This window comes from Ursus americanus, chromosome 16 (genome assembly GCF_024610735.1).
Source record: "Ursus americanus isolate L20-20 chromosome 16, mUrsAme1.1.p, whole genome shotgun sequence".
Taxonomy (NCBI): Eukaryota; Metazoa; Chordata; class Mammalia; order Carnivora; family Ursidae; genus Ursus; species Ursus americanus.
Genome location: NC_142142.1, coordinates 48946273 through 48969504, shown reverse-complemented (window position 1 = coordinate 48969504; position 23232 = coordinate 48946273). Strand labels below are relative to the sequence as shown.

Sequence of the window (23232 nt, the reverse complement as noted above, 5' to 3'; positions counted from 1 at the left end):
TTATTGCCTGCGCAAATTAAAAATTAACTTAAAATGGACAGACTGGAAAACTGAGGAAGTGACCACTTAACCAATTTGCATCTCATTCAAGAACCAGCATCTAAACAGTCTAGGTGCCGGTCTGGCCTCCCCATGACGGGCCCAGCCAGCTGCCAACAGCTGCTAACTACTTCTCCACGCCTGATTCCCCGATTCCGCCTGCCCCGGCTTCCCCACCCCAACCAATCTTAGGTGTGGAGGAGGGGCTTCACCCCAGATGAGCAGGACGGCTTTCTGCTAAGTGGCCATCTTGGCCTCCAGCATCCCTACCCCCTTTCCTCAGGGGCCTATGGTGTGGATTTCGGTGAAAGGGGATGCTACTGGTGGTGACGGGGGGGAGGTGATGCCCCTGCCACTCGCACCCAGGACTGATTTGTCCTGCATTCCAGCCCAGAAGATGGGAAGCAGATGGTGCTGGAGTGGGGAGGGGAGGTGACCAAGGAAGGAGGAACCCTTCCCTGCAGCCAGCGCCCACCCCCCCCCCCCCGCCCCGAGATGAGGGGTTGGGTCTCTGGGAGAGAGCCGGCAGGGGACAGGTCCTGGCAGTCTCCTCGAAACAGAAAATGAAAGGATAAAGCTCCCCATCTCTCCCCTGTCCCCAGCCTGACAGGACAGGTGTGACACTGCTGGTTTTCTTCTCCAAACAACTGCAGGAGGAGACTTGGCAGGAAGGAGCAGGACAGCAGGGAGTGGGCGGGAAGGGGGAAAGTGAAAGCAGCCTGAGGTGTGCTCTGCTGCTGGGGGGGGGGGGCAGGAAGGCAGGGGGTTGAGCCAGCGGGGGGGGGGCAGCCTCAGGCAGCCCCCAGCCTCTCAGGCCGCGTGTCCCGAAGGCCTCCCCACCTGTGCCTGCTGCTGCTGCCCACCGTCTCCCCGCGTGTGGCTGAGGTTTCGTGGCAGCTTGTGCCCTGGGGTGAGGTCTCAGGCAGGCCCCTCACCCCCCAGGGCTGGCTCCTGCAGGGTCTGCGTCAGGGTCCCAGAACCATGGCCCCTGGGCGCGGGGCGGGGGCTCCTTTCCCTTCCCTATGGTGCTGGCCAGTCTCCAGTTTGACCCTGTCCCCGCACCACGGCTGTGGAGAAGGGCACAGCCACCACGGGGCGGCGAGGAGTGACACGGGCAACCAGGGTTGTTTTAAACACTTTATTTATAAAAAAGTACATTTTTTTTCCTCAGTTTTCAACCCATAATTTTTTTTTTATACAAGTAAAAGGGGGTGATGCAAACACCCCCCCGGGTCAGAACCAGGAGAACCTGCTGGGCCGTCCCTGGGACCAAAGACGAAACGGTGACAAAGAAACGAAGGCAAGGTAGCCTGTCGCACTCAGAGGTGAGGGGTGGCAGCTTCTCCTGGATTGTGTTTCCATTTTATACAAAAAGAGGAAAGCATTGTTTTCGGGCCAAGAATCCTGTTCCTCCCAGCAGGAGTTGGAAGAGCAGCCGCACGCAGGGCAGGGCTCCTCTGACCTTGCAGCCGGACAGCAGCAGCGAGAGGCCCCAGGAGCCCTGGCGGCCCGGGCCGCGGCATAAGGCCTGCTCCCCGGGCACCTGTGGCCAGGGCAGTGCTCTCCGTGGGTGCGGAGGCCTGGGAGGGTCCCGCCTGCTCCTTCGTAGGAGCGGGCTCCCAGTGGCAGTTGGGCTTCAGAGGTCCGCCTGGGCCCCTGGAGGCTGGCAAGCTGCCCACATCCACCGAACACAATTCCCGAGTCCTCTGCTTCGAGGATGGCAGAAAAAATTATTGCACCAGTGGCTTGGGCACGTGGGAGGGGTTGGCAGAGGGGCACATGCCCGGGCAACAAGGCCCCCGTGAGTCTCTCTTATGGCCTGAGCACTGGGAATTCACCTCTCTCCTGCGGGTCTTTCAGCAGGACCAGCCCAGCCCGCCGCCGAGGCTGCACGTGCACCTGTGCGTGCGCCGGGGCACCTGTGCTTGGGTCTGCCGGAGGGGGTGTGCCCCGCGTGTGCGTGGACCGAGCCTGAGGTGGCTGTGCTTGCCTGCTTGTGATCACCGACCCCAGGCTGCTGCTCTTCAGCTCCTTCTGATGAAAGGGGACTCAGACGGTTTGTTCGCACATTAGAACAATATCAAAATCTTAAAGAAATAGGGGAGTCGGGAGTGGAGGGGGCAAGAACAGGGAGCGTAACGAGAGGCAGGGTGACAACTGGGGGACACCTTGGCACAAGGAATACCAAGTTTATTTCATTTCCAGCAAAGGCAGAAGCTCAGCTCATGCTGGCGGCGTGAAGGAGAAGCAGAACGTCCTCACCCCTCTGTTGGGCCAGACCTCCCCTTTGCCAGTGGGCTGTGTCAGTGGGCCCAGCAGCAGTGCCCACCTTCCCGCAAACTCAGGGCACGGAACACCCCCCACCTCCCCAGGCCCGAGTGCCTGCCTCATGCCTCCCCTCAGCCCCGCTGGGTGTGCTGCTGGGCTCCCGGGCAGGCAGGAGCCTCCCACAAGGCCCATGCATGTGGCATGGGTCCCACAGTTTGTGCTTTGCTTGGGGGGAGGGTATGGAGGTGTCTTAAGGGGGACTCAGTGCTTTGGCTGGGCCCGGGGGCCCTCCGAAGTACATCATATAATGAGAAATAGGGGGTGGCAGTGCAGGATAGGGAGACACAGGAGGAAGAGCTCTTTCAGTTTCATGGTTTCAAGAAGACAGAGAATGCCTCTATCAGGTAGGCCCCTGGGATTTCCTCCTGCCTGGGGGAAAGGAGACCAAAGAGAGGGGCCAGAGTGCCATGAGGTGGGATGGGGCAGTGATGTAACATGGAAAAGGTCCTCTGCCCTGGGGGGGACACTAATACTGCTAGGAGAAGCAGCCCCGCTCCTCTGCCCCCTCCGCCCTGTGGCTAGAAAGACCCCAGAATGTTCTCCCCCAACTCTACCCCATTCAGTACCCCCAATGCCAAGAGGGGAGAGCTGCCCCAGGGCTGGCATGGCTTCAGACTTCTGCTACGTGGCTACTGGGCAGCCAGGGCTGGGGTGAGGACGGGGGTGGGGGTGGGGCTGGGTGAGGGTGGCCCAGCTGATGGGCCCAGAGTCGCCAGGGCAGAGATAGGGCTGGCTGGGGGTTCGATAGCAGCACCAGGGAGGGAAGAAGGGGGGCTGGGGCTCCCTTGGGAAGCCTATGGCAGGGTAGGTCGGTGCCCGTGGGGCACAGAGTGGTCTGCTTCCCTCCCCCCCTCAACACTTGCCATCCCACAGAGCCCCTGACAGCCTGGGTTAACTGGAACCCTAATGGGCAGGCACGAGCCTGCCTCTCCCATCCCAGGGTCTTGCCTATATAGAGTGCTGGGGGGACCAGGGTGGGCAGATGGAGGAACTGAGGCACTTTGAGCTGGGGGAACAGAGAGGGCCGGGAGGGGCCTTTCCCCCACTGTACAGACAGGAAGCCATCGTCCTGGATGACTGATGGGAACCCAGAGCCCCATTCAAGGAGGGAATCTATATCTCAAAGGGAAAGCTTCCCCAAGGATTCCCCCACCCCCTCCCCATCCCAGAACGGAGACCAGGTCTAGCTGAGCTGGGAGCGGAGGGTGGAGAGTGGTAAGCAGGAGCTTCTGAATCAGGACTCCTGGCTACCCCCCTCCCCTCGCACTTCCTGGCAAGCCCAGAACATCTGCATTGGCCTGGGGGGGGGGGGTACCAGCCGCACTCCTCAGCATCTGTGTTTGCAAAGCTTCTACCGTAGACTCCCTTCCCCATTGCCCTCCGTGGAGGTGCTCGGTCACCTGACACCCGGACATCCTAGGGACCCCAGCCCTGACTCCCCAGGAGAATCAAGAGCTGCTAGCACTTGACAGATAAGGGAGAAATCTGAGAAACTCCCCTGTCGAAAGAAGTATTTTGGGGCCAGCCTGAGCTCCTAGGAGAGAGGCTCCAGGGGGCCTTAGTCTCAGCTGTCCCTGGAAACGTCTGAAGGCTGTCCCCAACCTCAGCTGGGAGGGGAAGAGGTGGAGCAGAGAGGGGTGGGCCCCGGCGGTGTCCAGTCTGCGAGGGCATGTGACCCCAGGGGAACGAGGGGGCGGACGTGAGTGGTGAGTGTGCATGTAGGTGTCTGCCTTGTGTGTTGGTAGAGGCAATGGGAAGCGTGGGCCAGAGTCTGCCCCACTGTGTGGGGAGCAGATAGGGGTCAAGAGGAGACACACACCAGAGCTGGGGCAGCTTCGCTCTCTGTCAGCCAATGAGGAAAAAAAATGTAAAACCAACCTCACCAGGAAAACACACTGCCCAAGGCCCCGGATGGGGACCTCAACTCCATACGAACAAGACAACCCTGGGTGCTTGGGAGAAGCTCTCCCTGCCTCTCGGGGGCCATGGCTGTCTGGACCGGGGCTCCGAGCTCCCGGCTGCTCATGGCAGGGCGTACTGGGTTCCCTCTCCCTGGGAAAAGAGGAGCAGCATCTGGGGGGGAGGCTTTTCCCCTCCGAGCCCCCTGAGCCCTCCACCCCCAGTGGAAAGGACACAAACTCCAGTGTTGGGGGGCAAGGGAGGGCTGGCTCCCCAAAGCCTGGAGGGGTGCCCAGGTACACAGGACGAGAACAGGGTCCCCGTGCAGAGGGCAGGCGAGGGTCAGGGGAGGAGAGGTACCGCAACACCAAAGCTACAGTGAGCACAACAGCATGGGGAGGGCCGGGATGGGGAGGAAGTCAAAACCAAGTCGGGTGCCCTCTGCCCTGGACTCCCCACTCCCAGGAGTGTGGGGCTGGCTTTGGGCAGTTGGTGAGTCTCTGTCGAGCTCCTGGAGGATGGGCACGGGGGGCGGGCAGGGGGCGTGCGGGTGGGGGCTGGGGAGAAAGGGGCGCAGACAGAGGCTCTGGAGAGGGGGGGCTACACGTACCACTCCTTCTTGGAAATGAAAGACCCGTCGTTCTGAGAAACCATGTTCTCGGCCAAGTCCAGCTGCTCGGGGTCATACTGGTAGCCCAGAGTCCGGTCCCCGTAGCCGTCCTGACGGGCCTCTGCCTCATCCACTGTGAAGTAGGGTCGCTTGGCGTCCTCGTCGTATTTGGGGTGGGGGCCGCCCACCTTGCGCTCGCCCCCTCCGCCGCCCTCCTCCTCCTCCTCTTCCTCGTAGCTGCTCCCGCCCAGGGGGCCAGGCTTCTTCTCATCGTCCGAGTCATCCGGGTACTGCAGGTTCTGGGCCATGGGCGGGTGGTGCTGGGGGATGCCCGCCTTGCTGTAGCCGTTGCCGTACACGTGCTTCTTGGTGCTGTAGTCGCCCTTGAACGTGTGCCGGCGCCGGCGCAGGGCCACCACGATCCCGCCGACCACGATCACCACCAGCAGGATGCTCCCCGCCACGCCCCCAATGATGGCCGTGGGCACCGGCCCGGCCCGCCGCCCGTGTTCGGGAGGAGATGGGGTGTAGGGGAATTCTGGGTGCGGAAAAGACATGGAGGGGGACAGTGTCAGTGTCTGCAGGGAGGGAGGGAGGCAGGGGATGGAAAGGCCAGGAAGCGGGCCCAAGGGCAGCTCCAGTTCCCTAGGCTCCTTGGCGCTCCCTCTGGGACCCCCACCCCTTGGGGGAGCGTGGAACCCCTCCAGGAGCCCAGTGCTCCACAGTGTTGCAGCCGGAGCGAGAGGAGAGGCAGAGCTGCTGGAGCCCCAGAGCCTCTGGCCGTTTCTCCTTGGCTGTGGTGCCATCCAGATCCACCCCCATCAGTGGTGCAGAGAGGCACAGGCGCCAGCCCGCCCCAGACCCAGTGTCCCCTAGCCACCAGTCACCTGCATGGCACCCCGTGAAGTAAGTGTGCTATTCCTTGCCATTCAACACACGAGGGGACGAGGCTTAGAGAGGCTGAATAACCTGCTGGAGGCCACCAGCCAATGACGCAACATCTCTTTTGCAGGGAGAGCCTGTGCACACATTACCACCACCCCTGTGCTGGACACCCGCAGGTCCCTGGGCGCCCCACGTCTGATTTCACCTGCTCCCCAGGGCACAGGGAAGAAGATGGGTTCCCAGACTGGCCCCAGTGATGCCCAGAGTGCCAGCAGCCAGGGCTGTGGTTCTTGGCTGCGGTCTGACCCTGCAGGGCAAGGTGGGTGCCAAGGGTGCTGCCAGCCTGGGCTGGAGCAGAAGATGCTCCCCGTGGCTGTGCAGGAGGGAGGCGGGAGCGCATGTGAGTACAGGGCGAGACGCCGCGGACACACGAGGGAGCGCGTGCCGGGCACACCCTGGCGGTGTGGCCAGCCTGCACACCTGTGCTGATGAGCCCAGTGCGTGTGTACCGACGTGCACCCTGACGACAGGGTGGAAACAAGGAGGAAGGAAAGGTGGAGAGGAGAGAAAGGAAGCGGGTGGGAGGGAGGGAAGGCGGGGTGGGGCAGTGCCCGCGCTCTGGTCAGTACTGCCCCCTCCCTCTCCTTCCAGAGGCCAAAGGGGGCAGGAGGCGAGGCTGAGGGAGGCGGTTCCCAGCACCACCACAGGGTGGCACCGGAGACCATGGCTGGCCACGGTCAGGCAGCGCTGGTGGGCGGTTCAGGGGAAGCCTGGGAGGGCTGCCTGAGGTTCTGGGCCCTCCTCTCTCAGGCCCAGGTAAAGGAGTATGGTTTGGGCATTTGTTCCAGCCTCTGCGATTGGTTCCTGCCAGCTCGCTCCCTGGTTCCCGCTAGCTCGCTCCCTCGGTGAGCACCACCTGCTCCACGGGAACCCGGCTCCTCCTCCGAGCCCATTCCCTCCTCCCAGAGCAGCCCCGTGTGGGCAGCAGACAGGAGCGGGGCCGAGACTCTAGAAGAGGAAAGGACTTCTGGGAGTCCAGGCTGGAAGGGCTCAAGAATGGGCTCACACAGGCGCCCCAGGGAGGGGAGGCGATTTGCCTGCAGTCCCACGGCTGAGCAGGGACCACCCAGATGCCTGTTCCCGGCCTCTCCACGTGCAGGAAGGAGTGGGCAGAGAGAGGCACAACCACTTGTCCCGTGTCCCCAGCGCGGGTCACCGAGTGGCTGCCCAATAAATATTTATTGAATATTTGTCCTTACCGCCTACTTCCAGAACGGTTTCCCTGGACCCTCAAGCTTCTCTTGCTTCACCAGGTTCCATCTGTTTACTGCCTTTAAAAGGGCTGCACACCTGCTCCCCACGAAGGGGGAGCTGCCTCCACAAGGCGTGCCCAAAAGGCAGCTATCCGGAACCCAGCCTCTTCTGTACTTTCACCCTGCCTGCTACCTCTTCCGTTCTCACCCCAGAACTGAGTGCTCTCTCCTCGCTAACCTGCCTCATCACTTCACCCACCCACCCATCCATCTACTGATCTGTCTACTTACCGATCCATCCATCCATCCATCCATCCATCCATCCATCCATCCATCCAACCACCCACTCAACCCATCCATCCATCCACCCATCCTACCCATCTACCCCTTCGCCCACCTACCTATCCATCTACTAAGCCACCCATCCCTCCCTCCACCTATCTATCCGTCTATGCATCCATCCACCTATTCACCCATCTGCCCATCTACCAATCCATCCATCCACCCACCTACCCAATCAACAAACATCTATGGAGCCATCTATTCTGCTAGTCACAGGATACAAGAAACTCACAGCCTATCTAGAGAACCAGATGACACCCTTCGGGACAAAGCAGCATGCGGACAATCAAGGGCCCTGGCAGAGAAGTGCCTCAGGAGTGCAGGGGAGGGAGACCACTGTGGCCTGAAGTTAGCAAAGGCTCCTTAGAAAAGACTTAGCCAACCTTGAAGGATGGGAAGGACCTGGAGAGGGCAAGAGAATAAGAAAGGCATCCAAATGGAGGGACCTACTCTTCCTTTCAAATCTTTCCGTCAAATCTTGTTGACTCTTCCTACTCAGTACATTATCACTTCGTGCCTGATAGTAGATTCCTGAATCTCCCACCTCCATCTGGTCTCCGTCCCCTTTTAGTCACTCTGTCCACAGTCACCAGGTTAATTTCCACTGTGTAGACACTACCACTCCCTTTCTCAAAGAGTAGCAATGACGTCCCCACTGCCCGTTGGACCGTGCCAGTCTGGGCTTCAAAGCTCCCATCATGCCACTTGATCTTGGCTTTGGCTAACTTGCCATCCTTGCTGTCCAAATTGATTCTCTACTGCAAGTCTTTGCCCGTGCTGTTGGCCCTTCCAGGAATGCCCTTCCTCATTCCCTTGTGCCTGTTTCCACTCTTTCGAGAGTTTTCGAATGGCTGTAATTTTTTTTTTTTTTTGCAGAAATGAGGAGAGGGGTTGGGGAAATGGCAGCCTCATGATAATCTGGGACTGTTTCTATTCAGGTGTGTTACAATTGTGTGCAGTCCAAGTTCTGTTATACTTATTTTTTTGCTTTGACAGCAGAGACCCAAAGAAAAAATAAAGCTCTCCAACATTTTACTCGACAAGATTGAATGATATTTACCCACTAATCACAGTATGGTAGAGTCTGCTGTATTACGTGTTTCGTGAGAGCAGCCTATGTCCCTAATTAGTCTGTAAATTCGAAATCAGAGTAAATCTAGAGCCTGCCCACTTTCCACCATCACTCTGTCCCTATTCCAAGCCACCGTCACCTGTCACTTGCATTTTTAAAAAGATTTTATTTATTTGAGAGAGAGAGAGAGATTGAGAGAATGAGCGGGAGGAGGGGCAGAGGGAGAGGGAGAAGCAGACTCCCTCTGGAGCAGGAAGCCCAACTCAGGGGATCATGACCTGAGCCGAAGGCAGACGCTTAACCAGCTGAGCCCCCCAGGCGCCCCTGTCACGTGCATGACTGCAGTAGCTAACTGGCTTCCCCCATTCTACCTTTTCCCTCTAGAGATGATTCTGAACACAGCAGCCACAGAGAGCCTGTGACATCTAGAGAGTTTAAAATGGCCTACATGACCTGTGCCTCTGCTCCCCACCGCTGATTTCATCTCTTGCCTCCCTTCTGGCTCACTCTGCTCGAGGCTTACTCAGGGCCTTTGCACAGGCTGCCCTGCACCCAGCAGACTTCCCCTAGGTGTCCCATGGTCACCCCCTCACCTCCTTCGGGGCCTGGCTCAAACTTCTCATTGAGATCCCCTTCTCACCGAGGCCTGCCCCAACTGCCGTATTTCAAACCGCAGCTCACAAACCCCACCCCAGCACCTGTGACCCCTTGATCCTGCTCTTCTTTTCTCCATGTCACTTTCAAAATGACCGCATGATTTTTCCAATGTGTTTCCTCTGTCGTTTGCTGAACGTCCTTCTGTACTAAAACATAAACTCCAGAGGGACAGGGACTTTGGCTCCCTGATGTATTCCCAAGCACCTCGACTGCCTGGCGGGTGGCTAGAGTTCAAGAATATTTGTTGAATGAATTCTGTCAACGCAAGCCTTGTCTTAGAGCTGAGTCTCTGGGTGTCCTTCCCCTCTAGGTCCTTCTGTTTCACTTTTCCCGCCCCTACGCCCTAAGGACATTTACTCTTCTCTGGGGATCTTTTGGGACCAAGGGGAGCCCTGGTTATTTTGGCTGCGTTGCGTCCAGGTCTGCCTGGAGGTAGAAGAACAGCTAAGATGACCTCCTGGCCCGGCGGACTTGTGACGGTGCAGATGCCCAGTGACGGTGCAGAGGGGGGAGACAGGAGGACCTAATCCATCGGCAAGCAGAGGTGGCCGCCTGGTGTGGTTGGAGCACACGCCCCGTCCGTCCTTCCAGCTGTCACTCTCAGCAAGTCGGCCCTGGGGCACTAGAAGCAGAGCCTCAAGGGCCTGGTCCGACAGGGGAGAGAACACAGCTAGGGGTGGGGGCCCCCCGGCCTCCCCCACATCCTCTTACAGAGGGGGCAGCTTGGCCCCCATTTCCGAAGGACTGCAGCCTCTCCTCTGGGATGGCGGGTGGGAGCTCGGCATCCCTTTGAGGCGGGTGGGCTGGTACAGGGGCTGTGCACGGGTCTGAGGCGGAGGGGAGGTTAGGGGTTTTGTCTGGATCCAGGATCTGGAGGAGGTGCGGGGTCAGAGAATGTACGGGCTTGCTTCTAAAGCAGGCAGGCAGGGAACGCTCTGGCATCACCCGATGGGGCCGGGGAGCCGGGAGAACTACGCCTCCCAGGGTGCAGTGCTGTGGCCGCAGGGAGGGCGGCAAGGCCTGAGGTCGGCTCCGGGAAGCCCTGTCCTCCCCTAGCAGCTGCGGCAGCTGTGCGGCACATCGGGCCACCGGGCAGGGCCTCGTCAAGCTGGAGCAGAACCGAGTCCCCCTGGGAGCCCGGACGCAGCTGCCTTTGCACCGACTCCCCAGCACGCTGCCATTCACCAGCCTGGAGGAAGGCGCGTTTGCCCACCGCACAGCCCGGCCCCCCGTTTGCACACTCAGCACGCAGACAGGCGCCCGCCCGCTGGCCAGGGCCTGTTGACACGCTCAGAGGCATGTACTCACGCCCCGGCCTGCGCCCTGCGGGCTCACACGCACCCTCAGTTCCAGATGGACCCCGAAGCCCCACCCACACCTGGCGACAAGAACTCGCAGTCTAAGAGGGAGACCGGTTACCTTCTGTGGTCATCCCCAGCGGATGAGCCCCGGACTTCACCAGAAGTGGGAACCGGGGCAGACACGCTCCCTGCTCTGCTCCTGGAGTGGCCTGGAGACTCTCGTCCTGACAGCCCCGGTCCCAGGGACAGACGCTGCCCCATTTGGCCTCCTTAGTCGGTCAAGGCCATACCCTGAGCACCTCTCCCCGCTCTCTGCATCACCCCCAGAGGGAGAAGGGAGGGGAGCTCACTGGTTTGTTTCGGACTACTGCGCTAACCCCATGAAATTGTTCCTCAGCTCTCGGCTCTTGGAAATGGGCCCCTGTGAGGGCCCCAGGCCCTGCGGACATGTACGCACAAATTCTGGGGAGTCTGTCTCTTTATCCCTGTGGCCACAGCCCAGGCCTGTTGCTTCCCACTAGGAACACCCTCACTGGACAGCCCCTGGCTGGTCCCCTGGTGCCACCCACCCAGCCTCTCAAATGTTTGCTCTAAGCCACCTACCTCGCCGTGCCGCTTCTCTGCTGAGAACCCTTCAGAGACTCCCCTTTAACAACACAGAGAAAGCCCCACCCCTTCCATTCCTGCCCACTCGGCTCCCACCTTTTTCCTCCCACAAGCACCCCCTGCCCGCGAACCCCCAACCTCCATCACTGCCCACTCACACCTCCTTGTAGGAACAACTCAACTGCCACCATCTCCAGGATCCGGGGCCCCCAGCAGCCCGTGCTAAAGTGTGTCTGTGCGGGTGCCGTGCCCTGCACACGCACATGTCTTTGGCACACACCCTGCTGCACGCTTCCTCCCCCTCCTGCCCCAGCTGCTCATTTTCCTCTCCAGATGCGCCCAGGGCAAAGCTATTACCCGAACGGATGGCCAGGATAAAAAATTAAATTTCCACTTATCCGTCTTGCTCATGCATTCCCTCCTGACGAGTGGGGCTTGGAGCCCAGGGCATGGCTGTGCCCCTTGGGCTGGACCCCCAGAGAACACGCCAGACACTAGCTGATGCGGGGCAAGGGCTGGTGGTGTTGGCGGCTGCTCGGAAACTGTCCGTGAGCACAAGAACACACAGCTCTGAAAAGGTGCGGGCTTCCTGGCTGAGCCCTCCGGAGGGGCTGCGAGATCTTCCCTCCTTCCCTCGGGACGGCCAGCTAAACAGCTTCTGGGCCCATCAATGATTCAGTGAGTGTCACGCTTCCCTGGCTTCTGCCTAACTGGGCTGTCAACAGCAGGGTCCTTCCGCAAGGCCCTTCTCCCCACCCGTGTGTGTGACTTTGGTTACCACCCCTGTCCCTCTCCATACCTCTGGGGAGCATAGGAGGCCAGGCTCTGTGCCTCTTCCCCCTGGAGCCCTGGGCAGCTTGGTCCCCTGGCCCCCAAGGCCAGCGAGGCCTGACCCCAGATCCCACCGGAGCACCAAGGCAGCCATTAGCCCCAGGGAGGGAGCCATCAGCCCCAGGGAGACGGCCCCCCTCCACGGCTGCCTTCTTTCCTCTCTGTTCTGTAGCCGGGGCCTGGGAGTGCCGCCTTCCCTTCCTCCCTGCTCCTGGACCTGGTGTGACTCCCTGAGGGACAGCCCGCACTCACGGGCATCCTGCGTCCTCCTCTGCTTTGGGAGAAGGGATGCCGACTTTGCTGTCCCAGCCCTGCCTCTGGGGCTGGGTAGCACCACTTGGCCCCATAAGCCTAGGAGGGCCTCTGGATGGTCCACTCATGCCAAGGGTAGGATCACGATGGGGGTGGGGGTCACTGCTCCCAGGTTTCTTGGCCTCCTCCCCTGATTTCCCAGTCCGCAGTTTCCCCTAAGGGCCTCAGTGCTGGAGGGCGACGCACTGGCGGTGGTGGTGGTGCCACCATCGGGGAAGGTACCCCCACACAGGGAGGGCTCGGTGTGTGCGAGCCGGTGGAGCAGGCCTCCGGCCTGAGCTAAGTGTCATGATCTCTGTATGACAGACTGCCAGGAAGAACCACACACTGAGGCCCGTCTGTGTTGTCCCTCCGAGGACATGCCTCGCTGTGGCGTGGTCATGCTCCCTTGTCTGCCCCGTGGCCCCACGGCCAGAGCTCGGGCCCCTGTGAGAGCCCTCCTCCTACTGAGCTCGGCCCACATTTTCTCTAGGAGGGGACAAGTGTGTGCTTCTGCCCTTCCCCCCACCCCCCCGAATCCCAGCCTGGGGGATGGGCTGCCTTAGCTTTGGCCACGCTCCATCCCAGACACTTCTACTACCTCAACCAGTCGGAGAGCCAAGGGCAGGGAGGTGAAGACAGCAGCAAACGACCAGCGACTCCGCTTTCCCCCGGGGAGGGTGGGACAGAATGGCCCACTGCAGGTCCCACTGCAGGTCGGTGCAGACCCCGGACGCCGTCAGGCTGCTCACTGGGCAGCTGTGCCTGGGACGTACCCACAAACGAGGTCTCTGACTTCTGAGACCCAGGCCCAGAGCTCAGGCCTCTTCAGGGCGCCCAAGTGCTGTGCCTGCTGCCCGGGAAGCACGGCCCAACTTCCTACACTCCCGAGCCTGGCTCCACAGCTCCGTGAGGTCACTTCCTGTGCGGGACATGCACCCTCTGACGTCACTTGCTGTCCACCTCAGCAGCAGCATGACACCACTCCCTGTCCCAGGCGGTTCTTTCTGTCACTTTCTTATCCTGCGAGCAGCTCAGCTACCACGTTAAAGACACCCCCTCTTCCGGCTGTGAACGTGGGATGGCGGCTGTACCCCTCTACTGGCTTGTTTTGATCCTTCCAGTAATCATGATAATGCTAGAGAGCGAGCTAGTAATCATAGAGCACGGGCCGTTCATTGACAGACTGGTCTGCGCTAGGTCCTCAGCCCACATTCTGATAATAAGCCTTCCAGGCACCTCGTCTTACCCCCATTTTCAGAGGAGGACCTGTCCACGTCCCAGCTGTCTGACGTTGACGCCCATGCTCCTTTCATGGGGATGCCTCCCCCAGAACATCCTAGTTCCTGTGCTCCCTCCCTTGGTCCTGAGAGGTTGGAGGCTGAATGTCCTCATCTTTGCTGATGCAGAGAAAAATGCAGGGAAACCAGCAATTCAGCTGAGGGCACACAACCACCATGGCTCTGGGCCACCTCCTTGTTTTCCCTCCAGTGTCCCTGCTTGAGGTAGGCCTCGCCCTGCTGCCCACGTGGGTTTCCTGAACCGCAGGAACCGATGAGCTCCACCTGCCAGCCCACCCCCACCGCGCCAGCACTGCAGGACATGGGCAGGCTGACACCGTCCCCCACCGCCCCCCGCCCCCTTGCAGCATTGTTGCCAACGGCACTTACTTTCTCCCTGCTGGAGCCTCCCCCTGACCCCTCTCTGATCGGGGGTCACCCTGTCTCACACACAGCCTTATAACAGAGGAAAGAGAAAAGCAAAGCAAGGCCAATGGCCAGAGCTCAAGGGGAAACTAGAGGAGGAAGAGGAAACACAAACTTCCTGCGGTGACACAGCAAAGGTGGGGGGCGTTGGCAGTAGAGGAAGCTGTGGGTCGGGGGAGAGAGGCCAGGCAAGGGGCAGCTTCCTACCTGTGATGTTGACCTCCACCTGGCCCGAGCGCGTGCCGATGGGGTTGGTGGCCTCACACACGTAGGTCCCTGCCAGGCTATAGTTGATAGGCCCCCTGAAGAAGAGGGTTCTGTTCTGGGCCTCCACGCCCTTGGGGAGAGAGCCGTTCAGCCTGCGGGGATGGGGAGACAGGGCAGAGGGTTAGGACTCTCGGGCCCAGAAGCTGCCCCAGTGTCACCCACCTGCCTCCAAGACTCCCAGCCCTTTTGCTGAGTGAATAATGGGCAGGGTCTGTCTTGGAAGGAGGACAAACAACCACAACAATAATCTCTTGTGTTTCACACTGGATGGGTCCCAGCACTGACATGCAGACAGGATAGGAAGGTACTTGGTCCCACGGAACAGATGAGCAACTCCCAGTTCAAGGTCAAGGAACACAGCTGTAAGTGACAGAACTGGAGCCCTCGCCAGGTCTTTGACTCCCGGCACAGTGCTCTTCCGGAGATTCCTGGTTTCTTGGGTTGCTGGTTAATAATACAGACGTCTGGGTCCTCACCCCGAATCTACTGAAGCTAAACCGCGGAGCCATGGCCTGGAAATCTGTATTTTAACAAGCTGCTCGGGTAACAAGCAAGGCGGCCCTGGCCACTTGCACCTTCAGAAACACTTCTGATTCCAGAAGTGGATGGAAGGTGAGAGTTAGCTGGGCCATGCCAGCGCCTGTTACCTCCTGGAGAAAGAGCATGGACAGAGTGTGGGCGGCCATCTGCTGGCCATCCACGTCAACCTGCTTCTTGGCTTTCCCACGCCCATCTTTCTACGTGTTCCGTCCAGCTCTTCTCTGGGAAGAACCTGGGCTCAGGTCATCAGAGTCGGCTGGAGGGGCACACTGGACCCTTTGAGAGCCAGGCTCAAAGACTGGGAAGCCAAGAACCAGGTGACGGGATATGGGACAAGCATGCCTTGGACACAGGCATGCTGGGCTGACGGCTGCCCTCCCTGAGAATCTGGGGGTGCTGGGGAGAAGGAACGGGAACAAAGAAAGATCTGGGATGCTCCAGAAAGCCAGCTTCCCTGGGGACACCTCGATAAAAATAAATACTGGGGGCTGAGGTGGGAGTGACTCAGACTGAATCACCAAAGGAAAACGACAAAATTCTTTATTAGGGAGAAGAAGGCAGGCAGATTTGAGGGAATCCCCCTCCGGCAGAATGGTTTGTCCCACTGACCCTAATGCTGTCAGACGTGGGGGTGTATGTGCCTGGGGTCTCTCGCGGCCCCTCTCCTTCTTGCTGAGAAACCTGAACCGAGACCCGTTTCCTCCCCACTTAATGCTCCTGGAGGTGGGCACTTACGTGGTCCAGTGGTACTCGGTGGCGGGGGGGTTAGCATCTGCTTTGCACGTGAGCTTCACGTCCATTCGCTGCAGGTACCAGTTCCCATCAAACCCCTCGATGGTCACCTCGGGCTCATCTGTGGGGCAAGGGATGATGCTTGAGAAAGGGGAGGTCAGGAGAGCAGGGCTTGGGAGGGAGCCTCAGACAGGGAAGGGAGGGAGGGTAGCAGTGACACGGAAACAGCTGGAAGAGGGAGAGAGAAAGGGGAAGGGTGGGGATCACCGACCTTCAGGGCAGAAGCAGCAAGGAGACTGAGGAAGGACAGATGAGCCAAGGGAGGAGATGGGGGAAGGGAGGAGGGAGGCCAAAGCACCCCCAGGAACAGAGACGGAGGGGAAGGCTCAAGGGGTGAGAGAAGGAAGGGGGGGAGAGCAGCAGGAGAGAGAAGCCGAGGAGGAGGGAGGGCTGGTGTGGCTGGGGTGCTGGGAGGGGACAGTGGCGCCCACCGCGGGAAACCGGCCCGCACCCGCCCTGCTCACACTGCACGTTGAGGGTGAGGCTCTCCCGGAAGCGGTCCATGTGGTAGTTGACGACGCAGGCCAGGGACTGCTGGTGGGCTTCCCGGCTGGGCACCAGGCGGTAGCGGCTGATGACGGTCACTGTGCCATTGGGGTTCCGGATCTCCTGGTACTCCGCTTCGCCCTTCAGGCGTGTTTCCCAGGACACCACGCTGGGAGGCTTCCCATTGGCCGAGGTGCAGGTGGCCACCAGCACCTTGTCATCCTGCCCCTTCTTGGCTCGAAGCACTGCCTGGGTACCCTCTACCCAGTTGGTGGGTTTGGCTGCAGGGAAGCGGAGGGCGCCATGGGACCAGCTCTCCCGCCTCGACCGAGCTGTGCGGGCCCAGGACCCCCTCCCCCCCCCCCCGCCTCCCCCCCCCCCCCCCCCCGGCCGTCCTCGCCTCTCGGCTGTGCTGTGCCCGACCCCTCCCAGCACTTCTCCCGGGGACTGCTTCACGTCTAACCCACGTCCTGCCTGCTCCACGGCTGGTACCGGCTTCCGTCAACCCCCCTCATCTGTGCCCTGGCTCTTTGTCCTGCTCAAGGCAAGCGGCTCACGCGGCTCTTCTTACCGTGGTGTCTGCACCTTCTGCCTGCTTCCTGGTCACCCACAAAGCCCCCAGGCGGGGCTCCGACCTGAATCCTGATCCTCGGCTCTGTCCGCAGCTAAGCCCCGCCCCCCCCAGCTCTGCACAGCCTGGCTGGAAGGGACCGGAGGCGCCGTGCCTGGACCGCTGGGAGCCTGCCGCCCCAAGGAGAGGGTCCGGGGCCACGGAGGCACACGGCGAGGATGGCCAAGCCCGGGCCCCAGGCCCCTGCGCAGGCAGGGAGGGAGGGCTCGCGCCCGCTTACCCATCACGGTGAGGTTGAGCTGGCTCTCTCGATTGCCCGCGGGGAAGGTGGCGAACTCGCAGATGTAGACCCCCTCATCGTCCAGCTCCAGGCGGGAGAGGCGGATGGTGCCGTCGGTGAAGGAGGGCCGCAGGAACTCCACGCGCTCGCGGTAGGGCGCCAGCACCGACACCCCCATGGCTGGGTTGTAGATGGCCACGTTCTGCTTGGAGCCGTTGGTGGCCTTCTGCCACGTGACCTGGGTGATCTTCACGCCGGGCAGCGGGTTGGCGAAGCTGCAGTGCAGCACCACGTCCGTGCCAACGAAGCCGTACATGGAGTCGTTCACCTGCACCACCTGCGCGTGCGGCCCTGCTCAAGGGAGACGCGGGGGGCGGTCAGCGCCACGCACGCCCCCCGGCCCCCGGGGCGCCCTCCGCTCTCGCGAGCAGCACCGCTCTTCTCACGCGGGGCATAAACACAGTGATTGCTTGTAATAAAAGCACTCTGGGCGATGCTGAAAAATACCGAGACGAAAACGGCAGCGCCTGGGATCCCGCCACTCAGAAATACCACTGATAATCTCGTAGGACGAGCCTCTTCTACTCCCTTCTCTCTGCATTATTTCTATTTCTCTGCACGACCATCTTTTCCTCACACAGTCAGAATCATACACGGTACACATTGTTCCGCAAGCTGCCTTTTCACGGGGGTACGTGGTGGGTTCCGCCTCACGGCGGTCAACACACGCCCCCACTCTTGTTTCTGGTGAGGAGGGTCGAGTGCACTGCTTTCCTGGGAGCCACCAACCACGTCACCTTCCTGGGCCTCAGTCCCCTTCTGGCAAATGGGGCATAAAATCCAGTCCTCCACCTCACGGGGTTGCTAGGAGAACCAAATGGGACTAAGGAGAAAGTGTGTCAGGAGACAGGAAGCGCTGCCCACATGCTCACGGTGGCCGCCATCATGGCCACCCCCACAGGTTTTCTCCTTTAAGGCTGAGTGCCCACGCCCTGGGGGGGGGGGGACACTGGCTCCGTCCCTCTCACCCAGCCAGGCGGGGAGAAGTTGGTGCTGTGCAAGGCTCCTGGCTACCTTCAAAATCTAGTCTTGGCACTCGACATCCCCCTCATCTGTGCCCTGCCTCTTTGTCCACATCTCTCCACACAAGATGCCTCAACCACATCAGACTGGGCCCCTCCTCAGAACACGCCATGTTTCATGTTCCCCTCCTCCTTCTCTCCCTCCTCCTAACACTCCTAGACTCTTGCTCATGCAGTTCCCTAGAAGGCCCTAGAAGGCCCTAGAAGTGGATCTCCCACTCGGGCCACCTTCTTTGGGAAGCTGCACAGACCTTCCCCACCACCTGCGTTACAGATATTCTGCCTTGGAATGTGGTCGTTCATGCCTTGACTTCTCCACCAGAGTGGGATCTGTGTCTTTCCCATCGCCGCATCGCCAGTGCCCGGCCCAGCGTCAGGCACACAGTAGGTGCTCAGTAGATACTGGTTGCCACACAAATTGCAACGGAACCCATGAGAATAGAGATTTGCAAGAAGGAGGGAGCGATCAGTGGCATCGGATGAATGAATCGATTCCCCCTAGTCTCCTCACCGATGGCTTTATTCCCACTAGAATGGCTTGTTTGAGCTTCGCGCACACCCTGAACCCGGGGCAGCCATCCCCTCCGGCGGGTCTCCCCGGGGCTCATTCCCGAGGTCTGTTACTGGCCGTGCCTCCATACACTTCATGTTGTCACATCCTTACGGCACTCAATTTATTGAGCGCCATCAATAATATCAATATCAGGCCCTGGACTGACTCTGAGGCAGGGGGATGGCCTCGATGGTCCCCCAAAGGAGCCTGGGGGTCAAGACTAGAAACTTGGGGCTATTTGCCCCTGCATGAGACACAAGAGCAGGGCACACTCCTCTGAGCACTTGGAAGACCGTGGCAGGTGAAAGCTGCTGTCCCCAACCCCTCCTGGGGGTACAGGCATGTCTTCTAGGTCCCTGCAGTATCCTCCGTGTTTGGCATACAGTAAGTACTCAAAAATGCTTGCTGAATAAACAGGTCTTTGGGCCCTTTGAGCCAGGCCCTTGCCATGATCTGGAAGCTTCCCTGATGCTCCCGCATCACATGCCTGTTCACATCCACACAGACCCTTCAAGGCCCAACTGGGGTACCCCGCCCCTCCCCCTCCCGCTGTCCCCTGGGCCGGTCTGTGGGGTTCTGACGTGTCCCTGGGCAGACAGCACTGTGGGTTGGCTCAAGTCCAATGGAGGAAGCATCCATCAGGGAGTCAGGAGAGTTGGGTTCTGCTCAGCACCATCTCGAGCTGGGCCAGTCACGTCCCCCTCCTGAGCCCTATTTTCCTCCTCTATAAGGGAGCAGGCTGGGCTCCCTTCTGCCTGTGTCTGATTCCCTGAACACAGTCCAGCCCCGCTGGGGCCCCACCCCAGACAGAGTCCCACGGTGAGGTCAGTGGGCCAGACAGCCCAGCGCTCCTGCTGACTGGCCAGTTGGCAAGCAGCTAGGCCCTAGGCCTTCCCAGAAGGGTAAGTGGGTGCTCCCTCCCCCACTCCCCAGCCTTCACTCACCAACCTGCTGGAGGGTGCCCAGCAGCTGAGATAATGGGGGTATAATTGGGGAACTTTCACCGCACAAAGCCAGAAAACAGGAAAAGCCAGCTGGGAGGGCTCAGGCCATAGGTTGGGGGTGGGGGTTGGGGTATGGGCACCTGGAACCGTCTTAGGATTAGGGCCCGGGCACCGTGGGGCCCACCGCGGGACACGGCCCACCCGCCGGCCTCGACCCCATCTCCTGTCACTCCTCTGCAGGTGTGGGGCCAGGCAGGGTTCAGCGCCTGGCACACACGCTGCCATTCACGTGCCGCGTCTTCAGCAGTGACCTCACCCTCCAGAGCTGTGAATGCCAGGAGGGAAGATCGCGGAGAGCGGCCTGGGTGTGGGGGCGGGGCAGGCGCTGCAAGGGGCTGGGGCGCCCCAGCGGCCCTGTCCTGTCCATCAGTGCCTAACCAGATCGAGGCAGCCCTCCCCCCCACGGTGTCTGTTTTAGGGTTAAGGCCCCGCTCACTGTGCAGAAAGCCCTTCTCTGGGCTCTTGTCCCTTCTGCCCTAGTGACGAGTGGGCAGGCTGGAGTGGGGGAGGACCCCCAAGGAGCAGGCGGACTCATTTTGATGTTGGCCTCTCTGTCCACAGTCCACTGGGCACAAGGGAGCTCTTGGGGTATGGGGTTTGGGGTCACTCCCTGCCCCCACAGTTCTGGAACTGGGAGGGGCTGGGGACACCTGCAAGGTCTGAAGACCCTCACTTCGCCCTCCACCCCACTCCAGGCTTAGGGACCCAAAACCCCAGCTTCTGGCTTGGGGCTGCCACTCTTGGCCCGAGGATGCACGGTTGGGCAGATGTCCCTCGTTCTTTAGATTGGGCAGACTGGGAGGCCTTCGGAGAGGGGCGCGCACCTCCTGTGAGCGGCCAGCAGGCTCGGAGTGCTGCAGTGAATGGGGCAGTGGGCATCTCCACTGAAAAGGCAGAGAAAGGGCTAGATCAGGGCAGTAACCCAGGAAGAGGGCCCTCCTCTGTGCAGGAAGACATGGACCATAAGCCTCATCTGGAAGGCCCGGGAGAGGGGCAGAAACAGGACGACAGGCCTGTCCAAGCTTTTCCACCAACTGCTCTGGCCCCGATGATCTGGAAGTTGACACTCGTGTCTCTCTGACACCGCCTGAGCTCCTCCCACCCTCTAAAGGGTTGTCCCATCTCTTCCCCGCTTTGGGCAGTAGGGGGGCTCGTGAAGAGCCAGACAGCGAGGCTTTGCCTTCTCCCTCTGTCACGTCCGAGCTGTGAAACTTTGGGCAAATGACTTGACCTCTGTGTGCCTCAGTTTGCACATCTGTAAAATGGGCCCAACAGTGGTACCTATCCCATGCAGCTGTTCTCAGGATTAAATGAGCACACGTGAAACTAGAGAGCTTAGCACGCTTCGGACAGAATTACACGTGGGGTAAATGGCAGTAGCCATCATCATCATCACCTCCTTCCTCATCATCTGTATCCCTTCGCTCTCCTGGCCTGTGTGTCTAGTGCGTTTCCCAGTGTGGGTCCCCCCCAGCTCCCAGCAGACTGAATCCCTGAGTGAGAGGGAAGGCACGGGTTCGACCTCGGGCGGAGCTGACCGCATCACGGCTCGCAGCCCAGCCCGCTGACTTTCTCTGGTGCCCCAGGCCATCCGGGCTGCTGTCCTTCCTCACAGGCCCGATCTTACACGAGAAGCTGGGGCTGTCCCAGATGTGGGAACCAGGACCACTAGAACGGCAGCATCCTGGAGGCTCGATGGACCACGTGATGCATCATTTTACCGGGGAGGAGTCCAGGGTCCCAAGGGGTTGGGTCCCTTGCTTGGGGATGCAGAAGAGAAACATCCAGCCCGGTGCTCTTCCCACTCTGCCCATTCTCAATCTAACTCCCCAGGGCACCATTCTGGGTGGTGTCCCTCCCGGAATGTGATCTCAGAGTCTCTCTTGTTCCTTTTGATCAATGGCAAGAATACGGTTACAAAATGCAGCCACAGTGCCTGCAGGCCACCCTGCACTGGGCTTCGTGGGGGCCAGGGGTGAAGCCCAGTGGGAGCTTGGGGGAGGGCGTCTGCAGGACGTACAGAGCAGGAGGGAGCCAGAGAGGTGGGAGAGAAGGGTAGCGAGATCCTGGGAAACCTCTGCCCTCAGCAGAGAGGTTTCTGTATCCCAGGGATATCAAGGAATGTGTTTTCCATCTCCTGACCTCAAGCACCACCTATATTCTCCCCGACCATCCTATGAGCCCCATGGTCTGGGACCCGTGCGCGAGTGCCTCGGTTTCCCCATTAGAGCTCAGGCTGGGCAGTTTGGATTGCCTTCGTGGCTTCCCAGAAGTGCTGAGCCAACAAGGCAGGCGTTGGGCCGGCCTCCGAGACGTCAGGGACCTGCAAAAGCCCCGAGCTCAGCAACAAAACACAAAGGCTCCTCAGTTGTGGTCGACAAACCTGCTCCCAGGGCCCGGCCCGCCTGCCCTGCCCGCGGAGCTAATCCGAGGCTGAGGCCATGGGTTCCCACGCAGTGGGGTGTGGCCCAGAAGCGGGGGCACTCTGCTCCCCAGACCCACCTGGAGCAGCTTCCCTTCCCACCCTTTGAAACTTCAGACCCCTCTCTCCCTGGCCAGGCAGGCTGGGACTGGGCCCATGGGGGCGGGTGAAGGGGAGGACACAGGTAAAGGAGGGGTTCTGGGATTTCTGGCACAGACCACCTCTTCTGTCCCCCACCCCTCTCCTGAGACCCTGCCTGGGTACCCTCAGTCGGGTGGACAGCAGGGGCAGACCTGGCCTGGAGGAAACGGGGGGCACATTGGGGGAGGAGCACTGGGCTCCTTTCCCAGAGCTTCTCTGACACCCAAATCCTTCGGGATCCGTCTCTAGGGCTTTCCAGGGATCTCCTTCCCCACCACCACCCCAAAACCGAAAGGAAGAGGACATCCGGTTAGAAACCAGCTTAGTGGTAAATGAGAATGACTCACCTATGGGGGGGGGGGGGAATAGGGCCTCCAGCCGATACCCTGCTGAGTCAGCACAGTGACCTAAAGGTTACAGGGCCCCTCCTCCCAGCCAGCTACTTCCCCAAAGGTCAACTCCCAGGGCTGGCCAGATCCTCACTTTCTGATGCCAAGGCCAACCCACCTGGGGGAGAGGCTGGCAAGGAAGAGGGTATGATCAGGAGGGAATCCCCTTTCTAGGGTCCCCTCCTCTGGGAAGGTTTTGCCAATCAGTGTTGCCCAGACCCAGTCGTTCTGCCAGCAAGAACCCACATGAGCCGGGTTCTCACTGAGGTCCTTTGAACTTGTCCTGTCTCGTATCTATGCCCCAGGCAGGTTTCCCCATTATTCGGGAGCTCCCTAGAGCCCAGGCTGCCATCTCCACTCTTCAGACTCCCCTCTGCGCCCAGGACGGGGTCCAGGGTGACCCAGGTCAGAGGGCTCAATGAGGACCCAGAAGCAGCAGCTGACCCAGTCCTTGTCCCCAGACCCCTAAGGCACCCCTCACTGAGGCCCCCGCCTCCCACACCGCAGGTACTCTTCCCCGTGGGAGTGGGCCCCGGGGGACTCTGTCTGGGAGCAGTGCCTGCTGGGATGGCTCCAGGAGTCCTGGGGCCTCGAGTCCCTGCTGCATCCACCTTGCCTGCAGAGGTGATAACATCCCATGATCCCACAGTCAGGGGCTAATTGCTACTGTCCAAACCCAGGCGCCTCCGCCCCTCATTTGGGGTCACAGAAACTGCCGATGTTTTCCTCTTGGCTCATGCCCCCCCCCCCCAACTCCCGACACAGAGCTGCTTAATGATGGGCTGTGGGGCTGGCGCCGGAGCCCTGGGCGGGCTAGTGTGGTGCGTGGGAGAGGAGGGGGCGCGGCAGCCTGGGAAAAGCCCCGAGAAGGAGCCCCGTATCTTC

At 60.4% G+C, this 23232-nt stretch overlaps 1 protein-coding gene across 1 annotated transcript in view; it reads right to left on the bottom strand.

Annotated features, from left to right (window-relative positions):
* Positions 1-1163: 1163 nt before the first annotated feature.
* Positions 1164-23232, bottom strand: part of NECTIN1 (nectin cell adhesion molecule 1) — a 63696-nt gene continuing 41627 nt past the window's right edge. Inside the window, exons 2-6 of the mRNA XM_045797982.2 lie at positions 16757-17107; positions 15884-16186; positions 15363-15480; positions 14028-14179; positions 1164-5414 (exon numbers count right to left, since the gene is read on the bottom strand). Of these exons, the coding sequence (XP_045653938.1) occupies positions 4867-5414; positions 14028-14179; positions 15363-15480; positions 15884-16186; positions 16757-17107 (1472 nt within the window). The 3' untranslated portion in view covers positions 1164-4866. The remainder of the gene's footprint in view (positions 5415-14027; positions 14180-15362; positions 15481-15883; positions 16187-16756; positions 17108-23232) is intronic.